The sequence below is a fragment of the Carcharodon carcharias genome (genome assembly GCF_017639515.1).
Source record: "Carcharodon carcharias isolate sCarCar2 chromosome 38 unlocalized genomic scaffold, sCarCar2.pri SUPER_38_unloc_3, whole genome shotgun sequence".
Classification (NCBI taxonomy): Eukaryota; Metazoa; Chordata; class Chondrichthyes; order Lamniformes; family Lamnidae; genus Carcharodon; species Carcharodon carcharias.
This window is the reverse complement of record NW_024470797.1, coordinates 200001-217500: the sequence shown is the minus strand read 5'-3', so window position 1 is coordinate 217500 and position 17500 is coordinate 200001. Positions and strand designations below refer to the sequence as shown.

The following is a 17500-nucleotide window of genomic DNA, read 5'->3' as shown; positions in this document are numbered from 1 at the left end:
TTGTATTATCATCTGCTAGTCTTGTCCAAATAAACAATCAGGCATTGAAAAAAAAAATCACTTCAAAACAAGATAGAATTATTACAACTCATAAAACTGTCAATCAAATACAGCCTGTGGAAGTCTTCTGAAAAGGAAAGCTCTCATACACTTGGCATTGTCTAATCTTGTCCTAGTAGGCAATGAGGAATTGAAGAAAAAACACTTCAAAGAAAGATCAAATTATTACAACTCATAAAACTATCAATCAAACAGAGCCCGTGAAAGTCTTCTTGACAGAAATTTTTAACCCATTTATCATTTCCTAATCATATCCAAATAGAAAACCAGGCATTGAAAACAACACTTCAAAGAAAGGTGAATTCACAACTACTCATAAAGCTGTCAATCAAACACATTTATAATTCCACTTTGCAGCTGTGTAAACAATCATGCAGGCCTGAATCTATTTGTGGGTCCAGGAGATTAAATTTTGGGTCCATGATTCTCCTCTTTCCCTTCCAGATCTCTCCTACTTTGATGACGGGAGCTGCTACCGATGCCATGATGCCAAATAGACGTCCAGCTATCCTCCTCCTCCTCCTCTGCCTGTGCTTTCGGGATTCCCTCTGTGACTGCAACACAGGCAATGCCAATGAGTGCCAGGGCACCAGCTTTGTACCAGGGGCCAGGCTGGCGGGGGAGGGCTACGACGTGGTGACTCTACAGACCAAAGGGGCCTTCGTGATCGATGTCAACAGCAGGTGCAACCCAGATGGCACCTGCACCCTCTGCAGCAACTGGCTGATGTCCGATGCCCGGCAGCGCCTGCCCCTCTCACTGGTGGACTGGCGGGTCCGTCCGTCCTGCAAGCGCTTGCTGTCCAGCCGTCTCTTCCGCTCCGCCGCCGAGCTGGGCATCTCGGCCTCGTCGAAGATCTCCAACGACTGGAAGGCCGACCTCCAGGTAACCCCCAAGCCGGGCGTCACCGCCAACTTCGTGGTGGCCGGCTCCAAGTCCAAGCTGACGACTTTCGGCACCACAAGGTCCAAATCAGACAAGTACAGCTTCACCAGCCACGAGTTCCACTGCCAATACTACCAGTACTGGGTGAAGGACCAGCCCCTCTTGGCTGCCCAGTTTGCGCAATCCCTGGCGATTCTGCCCAACGCCTCACACGAGGGCACCAGGTACCACTACAGGAAGCTGGTGGCCACCTACGGCACCCATTACATCAAGTCGGTGGCGCTGGGCGGTCTCTTCAAGGACTTGACGGCTATTCGGACCTGTGAGGTGGCGTCCCAGGGCTATACCTCAGAGGAGGTGAAGGACTGCCTGGGGGTGGAGGCCAGCATTCAGGTGGGGATACTGGTCAGAGGCACAGCGAGGTACGAGCGGTGCAAGGAGCTGGCGCGCGCCATGGGGCACGGAGACAGCTTCCACCAGGCCTTCAGCGACCGGGAGACGGAGGTGACGGGGGCAAGGCCGGCGAGGGGGTGGACCTCTTCTTCTCCGAGGATGGCACAGCCTTCACCCGCTGGGCAGACAGCCTGACCGCCAGTCCGGGCATGGTGCGGTACGCCCTGGAGCCCCTCCACCACCTGCTGCCCCGCTCCGACCCGCGCCACGCCAACCTGCAGCACTACATCAGCGACTACATCACGGCCAACGCCCTCTCCCGGGAGTGCGACGGGGGCACCCAGTGCCCCTCCGGCTCGCACCGGGACCGGCGGGACCCCTGCTCCTGCCTGTGCCACCAGGACAGCCTGCTGGACCGCCAGTGCTGCCCCAAGGTGAAGGGCATGGGGCGCCTGTCGGTGACGGTCAAGAGAGGTCGCGACCTCTGGGGGGATGACAACTCTGCCACCGACGGCTACGTCATTGTCCAATATGGCCAGGTGAGCACCAGGACGCTCGTCGTGTCTCACACCAACAACCCCACCTGGAACACCAAGCTCGACCTGGGCGTGGTCAAGGCAGAGTCCGGACTCAAGTTGACCCTCGAGGTCTGGGACCAGGACTATGGCTATGACGACGATCTCCTGGGTACCTGCAAGATGACCCTGACCTCCGGTGCCCACGATGAGGTCTGCTACCTCAGCTATGGCAGTTTGACCTATGGTTTTACCTTCACCTGTGCCCCCCACCTCGGGGGGCACACCTGCCAGGGTTACCTGCCCAGCCCCAATAGGCCCGCCTTCACCCCGTACCTGGGGGCTCCCCAGACCCCCACCGCCCGTGGGCCCCCTGGCTCCAAAGAGCCTCCCCCCTCGGTCGTCTTCCCCTGACTTTTAGCCCCTCACCCCGTGACCCCTGCCATCAGCAAAGAGAGCACCTATTCTCCCTCTGTCCCTCCCCCACCCACACCCCAGCTGAGGCACTGCATCTTTCCCCATTCCCCCCAAACAAGCCTCATTCCCATTCCCTTACCCCCCACCCCTTTTCCAATCCCTATCCCATCAGCCCATGGGAGAACTAACGGGTGAAAGGACTTCTTAGCCTTAATGGGTGTGAGTCCTCGGACACCAATCCCAGCTTGATCGTACACGCCAACCTTTATTTGAGGGGACAGTGTTCCAGTGGAGCTGATGTCTACCTCGTTTCGCCTGGGCAAAGTTTCCCTTCGAACCCTCCACCCGCCTGAGAATTCGTTTGCATTTAGAAATGTCAATCGTATCATTCAGGGGCAGCCTTGGATCAAGAAGGCGGCTCACCCCCCCCCACCTTCTGAAGGCAATTTGGGGCTGGCAATAAATGTCGACTGAGCCAGCGAGACCCACATCCCATAAAAACATAATTTTGAAAAAAACACTGCTTGCCATCAGGCTAAATTCGTGAGGCACAGCAATCAGATTAAGATGCGGACAGACACCCGGACCTCCTCCAAGCCCCAATGCCACTGCCCCCAGTGAACACGTTGGCAGCTGACTGTGTCACACGGAGGATCAGCCAGGGAACTGAGGATAGTTAACTTCAGCTTAGTCGACTGCATTGATCACTGTTTGCCGCGATCACCATTCGCAATGGCCACCATTTCTGAATTCTGTTCTTCTCGAGTCTATCGCTGGAGGAGGTGACGTGGAGCGGGCTCAGTCTCGAATTGTTGTGGGGGATCCATGTGACAAATTAGAGACACACAAACAGGCTACCGTCCTACAACTTGGGTGCAGCTATATCACTTAACAGCTCCTAGTTTTGTTCAAATGAACAAACAGGCAATGGAAAAAACAGCTTTAATCAAGACTAACCTCATAACAACTCAAAAAGCTGCCTGTCAGACTCCTAGGAGTCCCCCTGTGTAAACAGCTCCTCTACAGGGTTGAGTCCATTTGTGTGCCTTGGAGCTCAAAACTTGTATCCCTAGTGAGGAGACTCCCTCTTCAAAAGTGTCATAAGAGCAATGTAAGCCTATATTCCTGTGTGGAGCTTTGTGCCATAAGAAATGCTTCGGAACTTTTATCATTAAGCAAGGGGTATTTCGCCATGTGCTGCAGCACCATATATAAAAAAAAACTGATTTGTGCTTGCATCTGTATAATCTTAGCTTTTTCAATAAATGCTGTTGCATGTCATTTAGCCTGTCGATGGGGGTGTTTGGGGGGATTCTCATGGCCATGGCCTGCAGCTATGAATGAAGGAAGAGGGCATTGATAAAGGGACATTTACTGGTGGGTATGCGGAGGTCGGTACCATCCCATGTGTGAGAGATTGAGGCATTGGGATAGTTCAAATGGGTGAGATGAGGCAGTCCATTCCAGCAAGAAAATCAACAAATAGGTGCAGCATGCTCAGTGGAGTTTCCAGTCTGTACCAGCGCACACCACCACACCTAAACAAATTCCACGCATGCAAATTTGTAGTGGGGTGATGTACCCCTTTATAGGGGTCCCTGTAAGAGAGACTAGCTCTTTAACAGGGGTCCCCGATGGAGAGACTCCCTCTTTAACAGGGGTCACCGACGGAGAGACTCCCTCTTTAACAGGGGTCCCTGACAGAGAGACTCCCTCTTTAACAGGGGTCCCTGACGGAGAGACTCCCTCTTTAACAGGGGTCCCTGACGGAGAGACTCCCTCTTTAACAGGAGTCCCTGACGGAGAGAGGGGTCCCCGACGGAGAGACTCCCTCTTTAACAGGGTCCCTAATGGAGAGACTCCCTCTTTAACAGGGGTCTCTGACGGAGAGACTCCCTCTTTAACAGGGCTCCCTGACGGAGAGACTCCCTCTTTAACAGGGGTCCCTGACGGAGAGACTCCCTCTTTAACAGGGGTCCCTGACGGAGAGACTCCCTCTTTAACAGGGGTCCCTGACGGAGAGACTCCTTCTTTTACAGGGGTCCCCGACGGAGAGACTCCCTCTTTAACAGGGGTCCCTGATGGAGAGACTCCCTTTTTAACAGGGGTCTCTGACGGAGAGACTCCCTCTTTAACAGGGGTCCCCGACGGAGAGACTCCCTCTTTAACAGGGGTCCCTGACGGAGAGACTCCCTCTTTAACAGGGATCCCTGATGGAGAGACTCCCTCTTTAACAGGGGTCCCCAACGGAGAGACTCCTTCTTTAACAGGGGTCCCTGATGGAGAGACACCCTCTTTAACAGGGGTCCCTGACGGAGAGACTCCCTCTTTAACAGGGGTCCCTGATGGACAGACTCCCTCTCTACCAGAGTTCCATGATGGAGAGACTCCCTCTTTAAAAGGGGTCCCTGATGGAGGGACTCACTCTGGATCACACTGTTTTGTCGACTGAGACGTGGTTGAGGGAAGGGCAGGATTGGCAGCTCAACATTCCGGGAAATAGAATCTTCAGACAAGACAGGGGAGGGGGTAAAAGAGGAGGAGGTGTTGCATTATTAGTTAAGGAGTCAGTTACTGCAGTTAGGAGAGGTGATATCTTGGAGGGGGCATCGAATGAAGCTTTGTGGGTAGAGCTTAGGAATAAAAAGGGGCAGCCACATTGTTTGATGTTTATTATAGACCCCCAGATAGTCAGCAGGAAATTGAGGAGCAAATATGTGCACAATTTGCAGAGGTGTGTAAAAACAATAACAATAGGGTAATTATATTAGGTGATTTCAACTTTCCCAACATTAATTGGGATAGACATAGAGTTAAGGGCTTAGATGGAGTGGATTTCTTGAAATGTGTACAGGAGAACTTTTTAGGTCAATATGCAGAGGGTCCAACAAGGGATGGTGCAGTGCTGGACCTAATTCTGGGGAATGAAGCCGGACAGGTGGCTGATGTGGTGGTGGGGGGAGCATTTTAGTAATAGTGACCACAACACGGTACAGTTTAAGTTTGTTATGGACAAAGATGTTGACAAGTTGCAAAAAAATGTTTTGGATTGGGGGAGAATGGGTATTAGTAAAATAAGGCAGGATCTGGCCAAGGTAGACTGGGAACAGCTACTTGTGGGGAAATCTGTAGAGGAGCAGTGGGGGTGTTCAGAAAGGAAATGGGGAGGGTACAGGCTCAACATGTTCCCTCTAGGGCGATAGGAAGCCCAGAGAACCATGGATGACCAGAGATATTCAGGTTATGATGAGAAGGAAAAGAGAGGCTTTTAGCAGGTACAAGGGGAGCAAATCAGCAGAGGCAATTGTGGAGTGCAGACAGTGCAGGGTGGAGCTTAAGAAAGCAATTAGGAGAGCGAAGAGGGGATATGAGAAAGCTCTGGCTGGTAAAAGTAGGGGAAGTCCCAAGATATTCTATAAGTATATCAATGGGAAGAGGATAACCAGGGAAAGAGTAGGGACCAAGGGGGCAATCTATGGGTGGAGCCAGAGGACATCGCTAGAGTGTTGAATGAATACTTCACGTCTGTCTTCACCCAAGAGAATGAGGATGAAGGTATGGAACTTGGGGAGAGACTGCAAGGTTCTAAAGCCAATTGATATAGGGAGTGACAAGGTATTGGAGGCTTAAAAGTGGACACATCTCCAGGTCCGGATGATTTGCGTCCCAGACTGCTGAGGGAGGCAAGGGAGGAGATCGCAGGGGCTCTGACCCAAATTTTTAATTCCTCTCTGGCCATGGGGGAGATGCCAGAGGACTGGAGAACAGCGAATGTGGTTCCACTATTTAAGAAGGGTTGTAGAGATAAACCAGGGAACTACAGGCCAGCGAGTCTCACGTCAGTGGTAGGGAAACTATCGGAGAAAGTTCTGAAGGAGAGTATCTATCTCCACTTGGAGAGGCAAGGTTTGATCAGGGATAGTCAGCATGGCTTTGTCAGACGGAGGTCGTGCATAACGAATTTGAATTTTTTGAGAAGGGGTCAAGGTATATAGAGGGTAGAGCAGTTGATGTAGTGTACACTTATTTGTATGTGTGTGTGAATGTATGTGTATGTGTGAGTGTGTGTGTTTATGTGTGTGTGTGCATTTGTGTGTCAGTGTGTGATTGTTAAGGAGATAACTGTCCACTGACCGGTGTCTCTCAGTCCCTCTATCTCTCAGGGAGATATCTGTACACTGACTGGTGTCTCTCAGTCCCTCTCTCTCTCAGGGAGATATCTGTACACTGACTGGTGCCTCTCAGTCCCTCTCTCTCAGGGAGATATCTGTACACTGGCTGGTGTCTCTCAGTCCCCTCTCTCTCAGGGAGATATCTGTACACTGACTGGTGTCTCTCAGTCCCCTCTCTCTCAGGGAGATATCTGTACACTGACTGTTATCTCTTAATCCCACTTTTATTTTCTATTTACTCCCATGCTGCACCAGTCCTGGGAGTGTTTGATGGGGAGAGTGTAGAGGGAGATTTACTCTGTATCTAACCTCGTGCTGTACCTGTCCTGGGAGTGTTTGATGGGGACGGTGTAGAGGGAGCTTTACTCTGTATCTAACCCCGTGCTGTACCTGTCCTGGGAGTGTTTGATGGGGACAGTGTAGAGGGAGATTTACTCTGTATCTAACCCCGTGCTGTACCTGTCCTGGGAGTGTTTGATGGGGACACTGTAGAGGGAGCTTTACTCTGTATCTAACCCCGTGCTGTACCTGTCCTGGGAGTGTTTGATGGGGAAAGTGTAGAGGGAGATTTACTCTGTATCTAACCCCGTGCTGTACCTGTCCTGGGAGTGTTTGATGGGGACAGTGTAGAGGGAGATTTACTCTGAATCTAACCCTGTGCTGTACCTGTCCTGGGAGTGTTTTATGGGGACAGTGTAGAGGGGGATTTACTCTGTATCTAACCCCGTGCTGTACCTGTCCTGGGAGTGTTTGATGGGGATAATGCAGGGGGAGGTTTCCTCAGGTTTGAACGTGATTCATGGCGGGGAGTGGTTTGAGAGTGTGGGAGAGAGTGAATTATGAAGTTGGAACTTTGCATTTTTCTCATTTATATAAAAAGCAAAGCCCACGAGGAATCTTCACGCTTTATTTAGTGTCATATAAACACAGTCATCTTTGTACAATCAATCATCTTGGATTTCAATTTTAAAAATCACTCCACGAACAGAGTGGCCTCAGCGAGCTGGGCGCAGATCTGAACATTGAACTCAGCCCCATCTTCCCAGCCCTTTAAGCGCTGCCGGCCCACGATGCCTACCGCAGTCGAGCGGCCGCACGCCTCTCTGACCGGCTGGAGGTGCTCAGGGATGGAGCCGGGAGTGACTCCGGCACTTCCCTCAGGGGCCCCTCCATCACCTCTTACCCTCCCCGCCCGTCTTCGAGATCTACACAGGTTGAGCCGGTTTAGTGTTGCATGTCGGTTAACTAAAAGGTGCATTAGACAAAATCATTGTACCTCGCTCCCCGCATTTAATAAATAATGCAATGCCCACCCTCCCCAAACCCCAGCCCCCTCCACACAAAAAACAAAATCCCCCAGAAAGGCCAGTCAGTGACCAAAGGCACCACTGCCCCAATTTATAAAGAATTCAAAAACAATTTTTCCAGAATGAATCCACCGAGCTCTTGGCCTTGATCAGTCTCTAGAACGTCAGCGCTATTAGAACCCACACTCACCGCCCCATCCCCACCCCTTCCCCTTTACCCTATCCCCACTGCTGCCCTTTGCTCCTCCGCTTATCCTCCCCGCGAGTATATCGGGTCGGAGTGAAGCTGGACATCCTCCACGCATTATAGGTCGGGTCAGAGCGAGTCCCGATTATTCTCCGTGTCAGTATATAGGGTCAGAGCGAGTCCCGATTATCCTCCGTATCAGTATATAGGGTCAGAGTGAGTCTGGTCATCCTCTCTGTCCGTATATAGGGTCAGAGTGAGTCTGGTCATCCTCCGTGTCCGTATATAGGGTCAGAGTGAGTCTGGTCATCCTCCGTGTCCGTATATAGGGTCAGAGTGAGTCTGGTCATCCTCTGCATCAGTATATAGGGCCAGAGTGAATCCAGATATCCTCCACACGAATATATAGGGTTGGAGTCAGTTGGGTATCCTCCATGTGAGTATACAGAGTCGGAGCGAATCCGGATATCCTCCATACGAGTATATAGGGTTGGAGTCAGTCTGGGTATCCTCCATGTGAGTGTAGAGTCGGAGCGAATCCGGATATCCTCCATACGAGTATATAGGGTTGGAGTCAGTCTGGGTATCCTCCATGTGAGTGTACAGAGTCGGAGCGAATCCGGATATCCTCCATACGAGTATATAGGGTTGGAGTCAGTCTGGGTATCCTCCATGTGAGTGTACAGAGTCGGAGTGAATCCGGATATCCTCCATACGAGTATAAAGAGTTGGAAAGTTTGAGACGATGGCAGGGAAGTGGGGGGGGGGGGAGGGGGGGGTGATACTTGGCCTCATTCCTTCCCCTCTTCCCACCTCCGTCTTCAAATGAGTACACTTGCAACCGGCAGCTTCACTGACCTTCCGGCTTTAGGGACAAGAATTGGCTCATCCGCCTCTGTCAGGGCTGGGCCAGAGAGAGAGAGAAAGAGAAATTAAAAAAAGACACACACACACACCAACAGGATGACAGACAGACTGGTCTCCTCCTATCTGTGAATGACTCTCCGACACCGAGATTTACCAGAACAGACTCAGTGATGAGGGGACTTCAAGACCAGGTGGGGAGAGACTGGGAGGAGGAGCTGGGATCGCTCTCTCCCCCGAGTGGTAGAAGGCTAAGGGGGAAATTGAATCGAGGCGTTCCCAATGGGGCAGGGGGGTTGGGATCGAGGGAACGAGGAGGAAACTGTTCCCAGTGACAGGAGGGTGGGGAAACCAGAGGGACAGGGATCGGAGGTGATTGGGATAAGAACCAGAGTTGGAGGGTGTGTTGTGTGTGTGTGTGTGGGGGGGTTGCGGAGATGGGGACAGGGTTTGTGGGACCCAGCGAGTTGTTATGATCTGGAAGATGCTGCCTGAAAGGTGGGTGGAAGCAGATTCAATAGGAACACTCAGAATGGGGGAATCGGAGAAACACTGGAAGGGGGAAAATTCACAGGGCGATGGGGGGGATGGGGAGGGAGAGCAGGAGGAGGGAGTGGGATCGATTGGATAGCTCTACCCAGAGAGCCAGCACGGGGGGGTGATGGGCAGAACAGCCTCCTCCTGGGCTCAGCGGGTCCATGAAAGCAAATGCAAATGATCCCCAGTTGCCAAGCAGCAAGCAGGCTCCATCCTGGGGTAGTCGGTGAGAGGGGGAATGGCCTCTTTGGGGGCAGGGAGACCCGGGCGTGCTGGTGGGGCAGGGGGAGGTGCCGGAGAGGGAGGGGGGGGTCAGGCCGGGACTGTCCAGGAGCTGGGACGGAGGGACCCTGCTCGGGTGCCAAGTGCGAGGGTCCCATCGGCTCAATTCCACTCAGGAGGGAGCGAGGGAGGAGCGGACTCGGGGGACGGTGAGGGGGGGTCACTGGGGTCCGGGGCGAGGGGGGGTCACTGGGGTCCGGGGCGAGGGGGGGTCACTGGGGTCCGGGGCGAGGGGGGGTCACTGGGGTCCGGGGCGAGGGGGGGTCACTGGGGTCTGGGGGGGGGCTCTGGACTCTGGCACTAATCACCTGAACTGCTCTGACATGAAGGGAAGGAGTGAACTGTCTACGCCTCGCCTCAGTCTGCCTCGCCTCAGTCTGCCTCGCCTCAGTCTGCCTCGCCTCAGTCTGCCTCGCCTCAGTCTGCCTCGCCTCAGTCTGCCTCGCCTCAGTCTGCCTCGCCTCAGTCTGCCTCGCCTACAAGAAAATTCAAGCACATTAAGTGTCTCACTGCTGAGAAAATCCCATTTCCCCCATCAGGGCCCACTCCCTCCCTCCGAGGGCCCACTCCCTCCCTCCGAGGGCCCACTCCCTCCCTCCGAGGGCCCACTCCCTCCCTCCGAGGGCCCACTCACTCCCCTCTCCCTCTCCCTCCGAGGGCCCACTCACTCCCCTCTCCCTCTCCCTCCCTCCGAGGGCCCACTCACTCCCCTCTCCCTCTCCCTCCCTCCGAGGGCCCACTCACTCCCCTCTCCCTCTCCCTCCCTCCGAGGGCCCACTCACTCCCCTCTCCCTCTCCCTCCCTCCGAGGGCCCACTCACTCCCCTCTCCCTCTCCCTCCCTCCGAGGGCCCACTCACTCCCCTCTCCCTCTCCCTCCCTCCGAGGGCCCACTCACTCCCCTCTCCCTCTCTCCGAGGGCCCACTCACTCCCCTCTCCCTCTCCCTCCCTCCGAGGGCCCACTCACTCTCCTCTCCCACTCCCTCCCTCCGAGGGCCCACTCACTCCCCTCTCCCTCTCCCTCCCTCCGAGGGCCCACTCACTCCCCTCTCCCTCTCCCTCCCTCCGAGGGCCCACTCACTCCCCTCTCCCTCTCCCTCCCTCCGAGGGCCCACTCACTCCCCTCTCCCTCTCCCTCCCTCCGAGGGCCCACTCACTCCCCTCTCCCTCTCCCTCCCTCCGAGGGCCCACTCACTCTCCTCTCCCACTCCCTCCCTCCGAGGGCCCACTCACTCCCCTCTCCCTCTCCCTCCCTCCGAGGGCCCACTCACTCCCCTCTCCCTCTCCCTCCCTCCGAGGGCCCACTCACTCCCCTCTCCCTCTCCCTCCCTCCGAGGGCCCACTCACTCCCCTCTCCCTCTCCCTCCCTCCGAGGGCCCACTCACTCCCCTCTCCCTCTCCCTCCCTCCGAGGGCCCACTCACTCCCCTCTCCCTCTCCCTCCCTCCGAGGGCCCACTCACTCCCCTCTCCCTCTCCCTCCCTCCGAGGGCCCACTCACTCCCCTCTCCCTCTCCCTCCCTCCGAGGGCCCACTCACTCACCAATCCCCCCCTCTCCCTCCCTCCGAAGGCCCACTCACTCCCCTCTCCCTCTCCCTCCCTCCGAGGGCCCACTCACTCCCCTCTCCATCTCCCTCCCTCCGAGGGCCCACTCACTCCCCTCTCCCTCTCCCTCCCTCCGAGGGCCCACTCACTCCCCTCTCCCTCTCCCTCCCTCCGAGGGCCCACTCACTCCCCTCTCCCTCTCCCTCCCTCCGAGGGCCCACTCACTCCCCTCTCCCTCTCCCTCCCTCCGAGGGCCCACTCACTCTCCTCTCCCTCTCCCTCCCTCCGAGGGCCCACTCACTCCCCTCTCCCTCCCTCCGAGGGCCCACTCACTCTCCTCTCCCTCTCCCTCCCTCCGAGGGCCCACTCACTCCCCTCTCCCTCTCCCTCCCTCCGAGGGCCCACTCACTCTCCTCTCCCTCTCCCTCCCTCCGAGGGCCCACTCACTCTCCTCTCCCTCTCCCTCCCTCCGAGGGCCCACTCACTCCCCTCTCCCTCTCCCACCCTCCGAGGGCCCACTCACTCTCCTCTCCCTCTCCCTCCCTCCGAGGGCCCACTCACTCCCCTCTCCCTCTCCCTCCGAGGGCCCACTCACTCCCCTCTCCCTCTCCCTCCGAGGGCCCACTCACTCCCCTCTCCCTCCCTCCGAGGGCCCACTCACTCTCCTCTCCCTCTCCCTCCCTCCGAGGGCCCACTCACTCCCCTCTCCCTCTCCCTCCCTCCGAGGGCCCACTCACTCTCCTCTCCCTCTCCCTCCCTCCGAGGGCCCACTCACTCTCCTCTCCCTCTCCCTCCCTCCGAGGGCCCACTCACTCTCCTCTCCCTCCCTCCGAGGGCCCACTCACTCTCCTCTCCCTCTCCCTCCCTCCGAGGGCCCACTCACTCCCCTCTCCCTCTCCCTCCCTCCGAGGGCCCACTCACTCTCCTCTCCCTCTCCCTCCGAGGGCCCACTCACTCCCCTCTCCCTCACCCTCCCTCCGAGGGCCCACTCACTCTCCTCTCCCTCTCCCTCCCTCCGAGGGCCCACTCACTCCCCTCTCCCTCTCCCTCCGAGGGCCCAATCACTCCCCTCTCCCTCTCCCTCCCTCTGAGGGCCCACTCACTCCACTCTCCCTCCGAGGGTCCACTCACTCCCCAATCCCCCCCTCTCCCTCCTTCCGAGGGCCCACTCACTCCCCTCTCCCTCTCCCTCCCTCTGAGGGCCCACTCACTCCCCTCTCCCTCCCTCCGAGGGCCCACTCACTCCCCTCTCCCTCTCCCTCCCTCCGAGGGCCCACTCACTCCCCTCTCCCTCTCCCTCCCTCCGAGGGCCCACTCACTCCCCTCTCCCTCTCCCTCCCTCCGAGGGCCCACTCACTCCCCTCTCCCTCTCCCTCCCTCCGAGGGCCCACTCACTCCCTCTCCCTCTCCCTCCGAGGGCCCACTCACTCCCCTCTCCCTCTCCCTCCGAGGGCCCACTCACTCCCCTCTCCCTCTCCCTCCCTCCGAGGGCCCACTCACTCCCCTCTCCCTCTCTCCGAGGGCCCACTCACTCCCCTCTCCCTCTCCCTCCGTCCGAGGGCCCACTCACTCTCCTCTCCCACTCCCTCCCTCCGAGGGCCCACTCACTCCCCTCTCCCTCTCCCTCCCTCCGAGGGCCCACTCACTCCCCTCTCCCTCTCCCTCCCTCCGAGGGCCCACTCACTCCCCTCTCCCTCTCCCTCCCTCCGAGGGCCCACTCACTCCCCTCTCCCTCTCCCTCCCTCCGAGGGCCCACTCACTCCCCTCTCCCTCTCCCTCCCTCCGAGGGCCCACTCACTCTCCTCTCCCACTCCCTCCCTCCGAGGGCCCACTCACTCCCCTCTCCCTCTCCCTCCCTCCGAGGGCCCACTCACTCCCCTCTCCCTCTCCCTCCCTCCGAGGGCCCACTCACTCCCCTCTCCCTCTCCCTCCCTCCGAGGGCCCACTCACTCCCCTCTCCCTCTCCCTCCCTCCGAGGGCCCACTCACTCCCCTCTCCCTCTCCCTCCCTCCGAGGGCCCACTCACTCCCCTCTCCCTCTCCCTCCCTCCGAGGGCCCACTCACTCCCCTCTCCCTCTCCCTCCCTCCGAGGGCCCACTCACTCCCCTCTCCCTCTCCCTCCCTCCGAGGGCCCACTCACTCCCCAATCCCCCCCTCTCCCTCCCTCCGAAGGCCCACTCACTCCCCTCTCCCTCTCCCTCCCTCCGAGGGCCCACTCACTCCCCTCTCCATCTCCCTCCCTCCGAGGGCCCACTCACTCCCCTCTCCCTCTCCCTCCCTCCGAGGGCCCACTCACTCCCCTCTCCCTCTCCCTCCCTCCGAGGGCCCACTCACTCCCCTCTCCCTCTCCCTCCCTCCGAGGGCCCACTCACTCCCCTCTCCCTCTCCCTCCCTCCGAGGGCCCACTCACTCTCCTCTCCCTCTCCCTCCCTCCGAGGGCCCACTCACTCCCCTCTCCCTCCCTCCGAGGGCCCACTCACTCTCCTCTCCCTCTCCCTCCCTCCGAGGGCCCACTCACTCCCCTCTCCCTCTCCCTCCCTCCGAGGGCCCACTCACTCTCCTCTCCCTCTCCCTCCCTCCGAGGGCCCACTCACTCTCCTCTCCCTCTCCCTCCCTCCGAGGGCCCACTCACTCCCCTCTCCCTCTCCCACCCTCCGAGGGCCCACTCACTCTCCTCTCCCTCTCCCTCCCTCCGAGGGCCCACTCACTCCCCTCTCCCTCTCCCTCCGAGGGCCCACTCACTCCCCTCTCCCTCTCCCTCCGAGGGCCCACTCACTCCCCTCTCCCTCCCTCCGAGGGCCCACTCACTCTCCTCTCCCTCCCTCCGAGGGCCCACTCACTCCCCTCTCCCTCTCCCTCCCTCCGAGGGCCCACTCACTCTCCTCTCCCTCTCCCTCCCTCCGAGGGCCCACTCACTCTCCTCTCCCTCTCCCTCCCTCCGAGGGCCCACTCACTCTCCTCTCCCTCCCTCCGAGGGCCCACTCACTCTCCTCTCCCTCTCCCTCCCTCCGAGGGCCCACTCACTCCCCTCTCCCTCTCCCTCCCTCCGAGGGCCCACTCACTCTCCTCTCCCTCTCCCTCCGAGGGCCCACTCACTCCCCTCTCCCTCTCCCTCCCTCCGAGGGCCCACTCACTCTCCTCTCCCTCTCCCTCCCTCCGAGGGCCCACTCACTCCCCTCTCCCTCTCCCTCCGAGGGCCCAATCACTCCCCTCTCCCTCTCCCTCCCTCTGAGGGCCCACTCACTCCCCTCTCCCTCCGAGGGTCCACTCACTCCCCAATCCCCCCCTCCCTCCTTCCGAGGGCCCACTCACTCCCCTCTCCCTCTCCCTCCCTCTGAGGGCCCACTCACTCCCCTCTCCCTCCCTCCGAGGGCCCACTCACTCCCCTCTCCCTCTCCCTCCCTCCGAGGGCCCACTCACTCCCCTCTCCCTCTCCCTCCCTCCGAGGGCCCACTCACTCCCCTCTCCCTCTCCCTCCCTCCGAGGGCCCACTCACTCCCCTCTCCCTCTCCCTCCCTCCGAGGGCCCACTCACTCCCCTCTCCCTCTCCCTCCCTCCGAGGGCCCACTCACTCCCCTCTCCCTCTCCCTCCCTCCGAGGGCCCACTCACTCCCCTCTCCCTCTCCCTCCCTCCGAGGGCCCCACTCACTCCCCTCTCCCTCTCCCTCCCTCCGAGGGCCCACTCACTCCCCTCTCCCTCCCTCCGAGGGCCCACTCACTCCCCTCTCCCTCTCCCTCCCTCCGAGGGCCCACTCACTCCCCTCTCCCTCTCCCTCCTTCCGAGGGCCCACTCACTCCCCTCACCCTCTCCCTCCCTCCGAGGGCCCACTCACTCTCCTCTCCCTCTCCCTCCCTCCGAGGGCCCACTCACTCCCCTCTCCCTCTCCCTCCGAGGGCCCACTCACTCCCCTCTCCCTCTCCCTCCGAGGGCCCACTCACTCCCCTCTCCCTCTCCCTCCGAGGGCCCACTCACTCTCCTCTCCCTCTCCCTCCCTCCGAGGGCCCACTCACTCCCCTCTCCCTCTCCCTCCCTCCGAGGGCCCACTCACTCTCCTCTCCCTCTCCCTCCCTCCGAGGGCCCACTCACTCTCCTCTCCCTCCCTCCGAGGGCCCACTCACTCTCCTCTCCCTCTCCCTCCCTCCGAGGGCCCACTCACTCCCCTCTCCCTCTCCCTCCCTCCGAGGGCCCACTCACTCTCCTCTCCCTCTCCCTCCGAGGGCCCACTCACTCCCCTCTCCCTCTCCCTCCCTCCGAGGGCCCACTCACTCTCCTCTCCCTCTCCCTCCCTCCGAGGGCCCACTCACTCCCCTCTCCCTCCCTCCGAGGGCCCACTCACTCCCCTCTCCCTCCCTCTGAGGGCCCACTCACTCCCCTCTCCCTCTCCCTCCCTCCGAGGGCCCACTCACTCCCCAATCCCCCCTCCCCCTCCTTCCGAGGGCCCACTCACTCCCCTCTCCCTCTCCCTCCCTCCGAGGGCCCACTCACTCTCCTCTCCCTCTCCCTCCCTCCGAGGGCCCACTCACTCTCCTCTCCCTCTCCCTCCCTCCGAGGGCCCACTCACTCCCCTCTCCCTCTCCCTCCCTCCGAGGGCCCACTCACTCTCCTCTCCCTCTCCCTCCAAGGGCCCACTCACTCCCCTCTCCCTCTCCCTCCCTCCGAGGGCCCACTCACTCTCCTCTCCCTCTCCCTCCCTCCGAGGGCCCACTCACTCTCCTCTCCCTCTCCCTCCCTCCGAGGGCCCACTCACTCCCCTCTCCCTCTCCCTCCGAGGGCCCACTCACTCCCCTCTCCCTCTCCCTCCCTCTGAGGGCCCACTCACTCCCCTCTCCCTCTCCCTCCCTCCGAGGGCCCACTCACTCCCCAATCCCCCCTCTCCCTCCTTCCGAGGGCCCACTCACTCCCCTCTCCCTCTCCCTCCCTCTGAGGGCCCACTCACTCCCCTCTCCCTCTCCCTCCCTCCGAGGGCCCACTCACTCCCCAATCCCCCCTCTCCCTCCTTCCGAGGGCCCACTCACTCCCCAATCCCCCCTCTCCCTCCTTCCGAGGGCCCACTCACTCCCCAATCCCTCCTCTCCCTCCCTCCAAGGGCCCACTCACTCCCCAACTCCCCTCTCCCTCCCTCCGAGGGCCCACTCACTCCCCAATCCCCCCTCTCCCTCCCTCCCTGAGGGCGCACTACACTCCCCAATCCCTCCTCTCCCTCCCTCCCTCTGAGGGCCCACTCACTCCCCTCTCCCTCTCCCTCTCCCTCCCTGAGGGCCCACTCACTCCCCTCTCCCTCCCTCCGAGGGCCCACTCACTCCCTCTCCCTCCGAGGGCCCACTCACTCCCCTCTCCCTCCGAGGGCCCACTCACTCCCCTCTCCCCCCTCTCCCTCCTTCCGAGGGCCCACTCACTCCCCAATCCCTCCTCTCCCTCCCTCCGAGGGCCCACTCACTCCCCAACTCCCCTCTCCCTCCCTCCGAGGGCCCACTCACTCCCCAATCCCTCCTCTCCCTCCCTCCCTCCGAGGGCGCACTCACTCCCCAATCCCTCCTCTCCCTCCCTCCCTCTGAGGGCGCACTCATTCCCCAATCCCTCCTCTCCCTCCCTCCCTCTGAGGGCGCACTCACTCCCCAATCCCTCCTCTCCCTCCCTCCCTCCGAGGGCGCACTCACTCCCCAATCCCTCCTCTCCCTCCCTCCCTCCGAGGGCGCACTCACTCCCCAATCCCTCCTCTCCCTCCCTCCCTCCGAGGGCGCACTCACTCCCCAATCCCTCCTCTCCCTCCCTCCCTCCGAGGGCCCAATCGCACCCCAACTCCCCTCTCCCTCCCTCCGAGGGCCCACTCACTCCCCTCTCCCTCTCCCTCCCTCCGAGGGCCCACTCACTCCCCAATCCCCACCCTCCGTCTCTCCCGCCGAGGGTCCACTCACTCCCCAATACCCCCCCTCTCCCTCCAAGGGCCCACTCACTCCCCAATACCCCCCCCTCTCCCTCTGAGGACCCACTCACTCCCCAATCCCCCCTCTCTCCAAGGGCGCACTCACTCCCCAATCCCTCCTCTCCCTCCCTCCGAGGGCCCACTCGCTCCCCAACTCCCCTCTCCCTCCCTCCGAGGGCCCACTCACTCCCCAATCCCCCTCCCTCCCTCCGAGGGCCGACTCACTCCCCTCTCCCTCCCTCTACCTCCGTCCGAGGGCCCACTCACTCCCCAATCAGGGACCTCTCCCTCCATCCGAGGGCCCACTCACTCCCCAATCCCCACCCTCCGTCTCTCCCGCCGAGGGTCCACTCACTCCCCAATCCCCCCCTCTCCCTCCAAGGGCCCACTCACTCCCCAATCCCCACCCTCCGT

The 17500-nt window shown here is 59.9% G+C and overlaps 2 protein-coding genes across 3 annotated transcripts in view; one reads left to right on the top strand and one right to left on the bottom strand.

Moving 5' to 3' along the window:
* Nucleotides 1–2267, top strand: part of LOC121274819 (perforin-1-like) — a 14948-nt gene extending 12681 nt beyond the window's left edge. Inside the window, exons 3-4 of the mRNA XM_041182182.1 lie at nt 505–1449; nt 1497–2267. Coding sequence (XP_041038116.1) covers nt 505–1449; nt 1497–2267 — 1716 coding nt within the window. The remainder of the gene's footprint in view (nt 1–504; nt 1450–1496) is intronic.
* Nucleotides 2268–7335: 5068 nt separating this feature from the next.
* spns1 (spinster homolog 1 (Drosophila)) overlaps nt 7336–17500 on the bottom strand; it is a 45333-nt gene continuing 35168 nt past the window's right edge. For both annotated transcript variants that reach the window (XM_041182190.1, XM_041182188.1), the window contains one exon: nt 7336–8840. In XM_041182190.1, the coding sequence (XP_041038124.1) occupies nt 8758–8840 (83 nt within the window). In that variant the 3' untranslated portion in view covers nt 7336–8757. The remainder of the gene's footprint in view (nt 8841–17500) is intronic.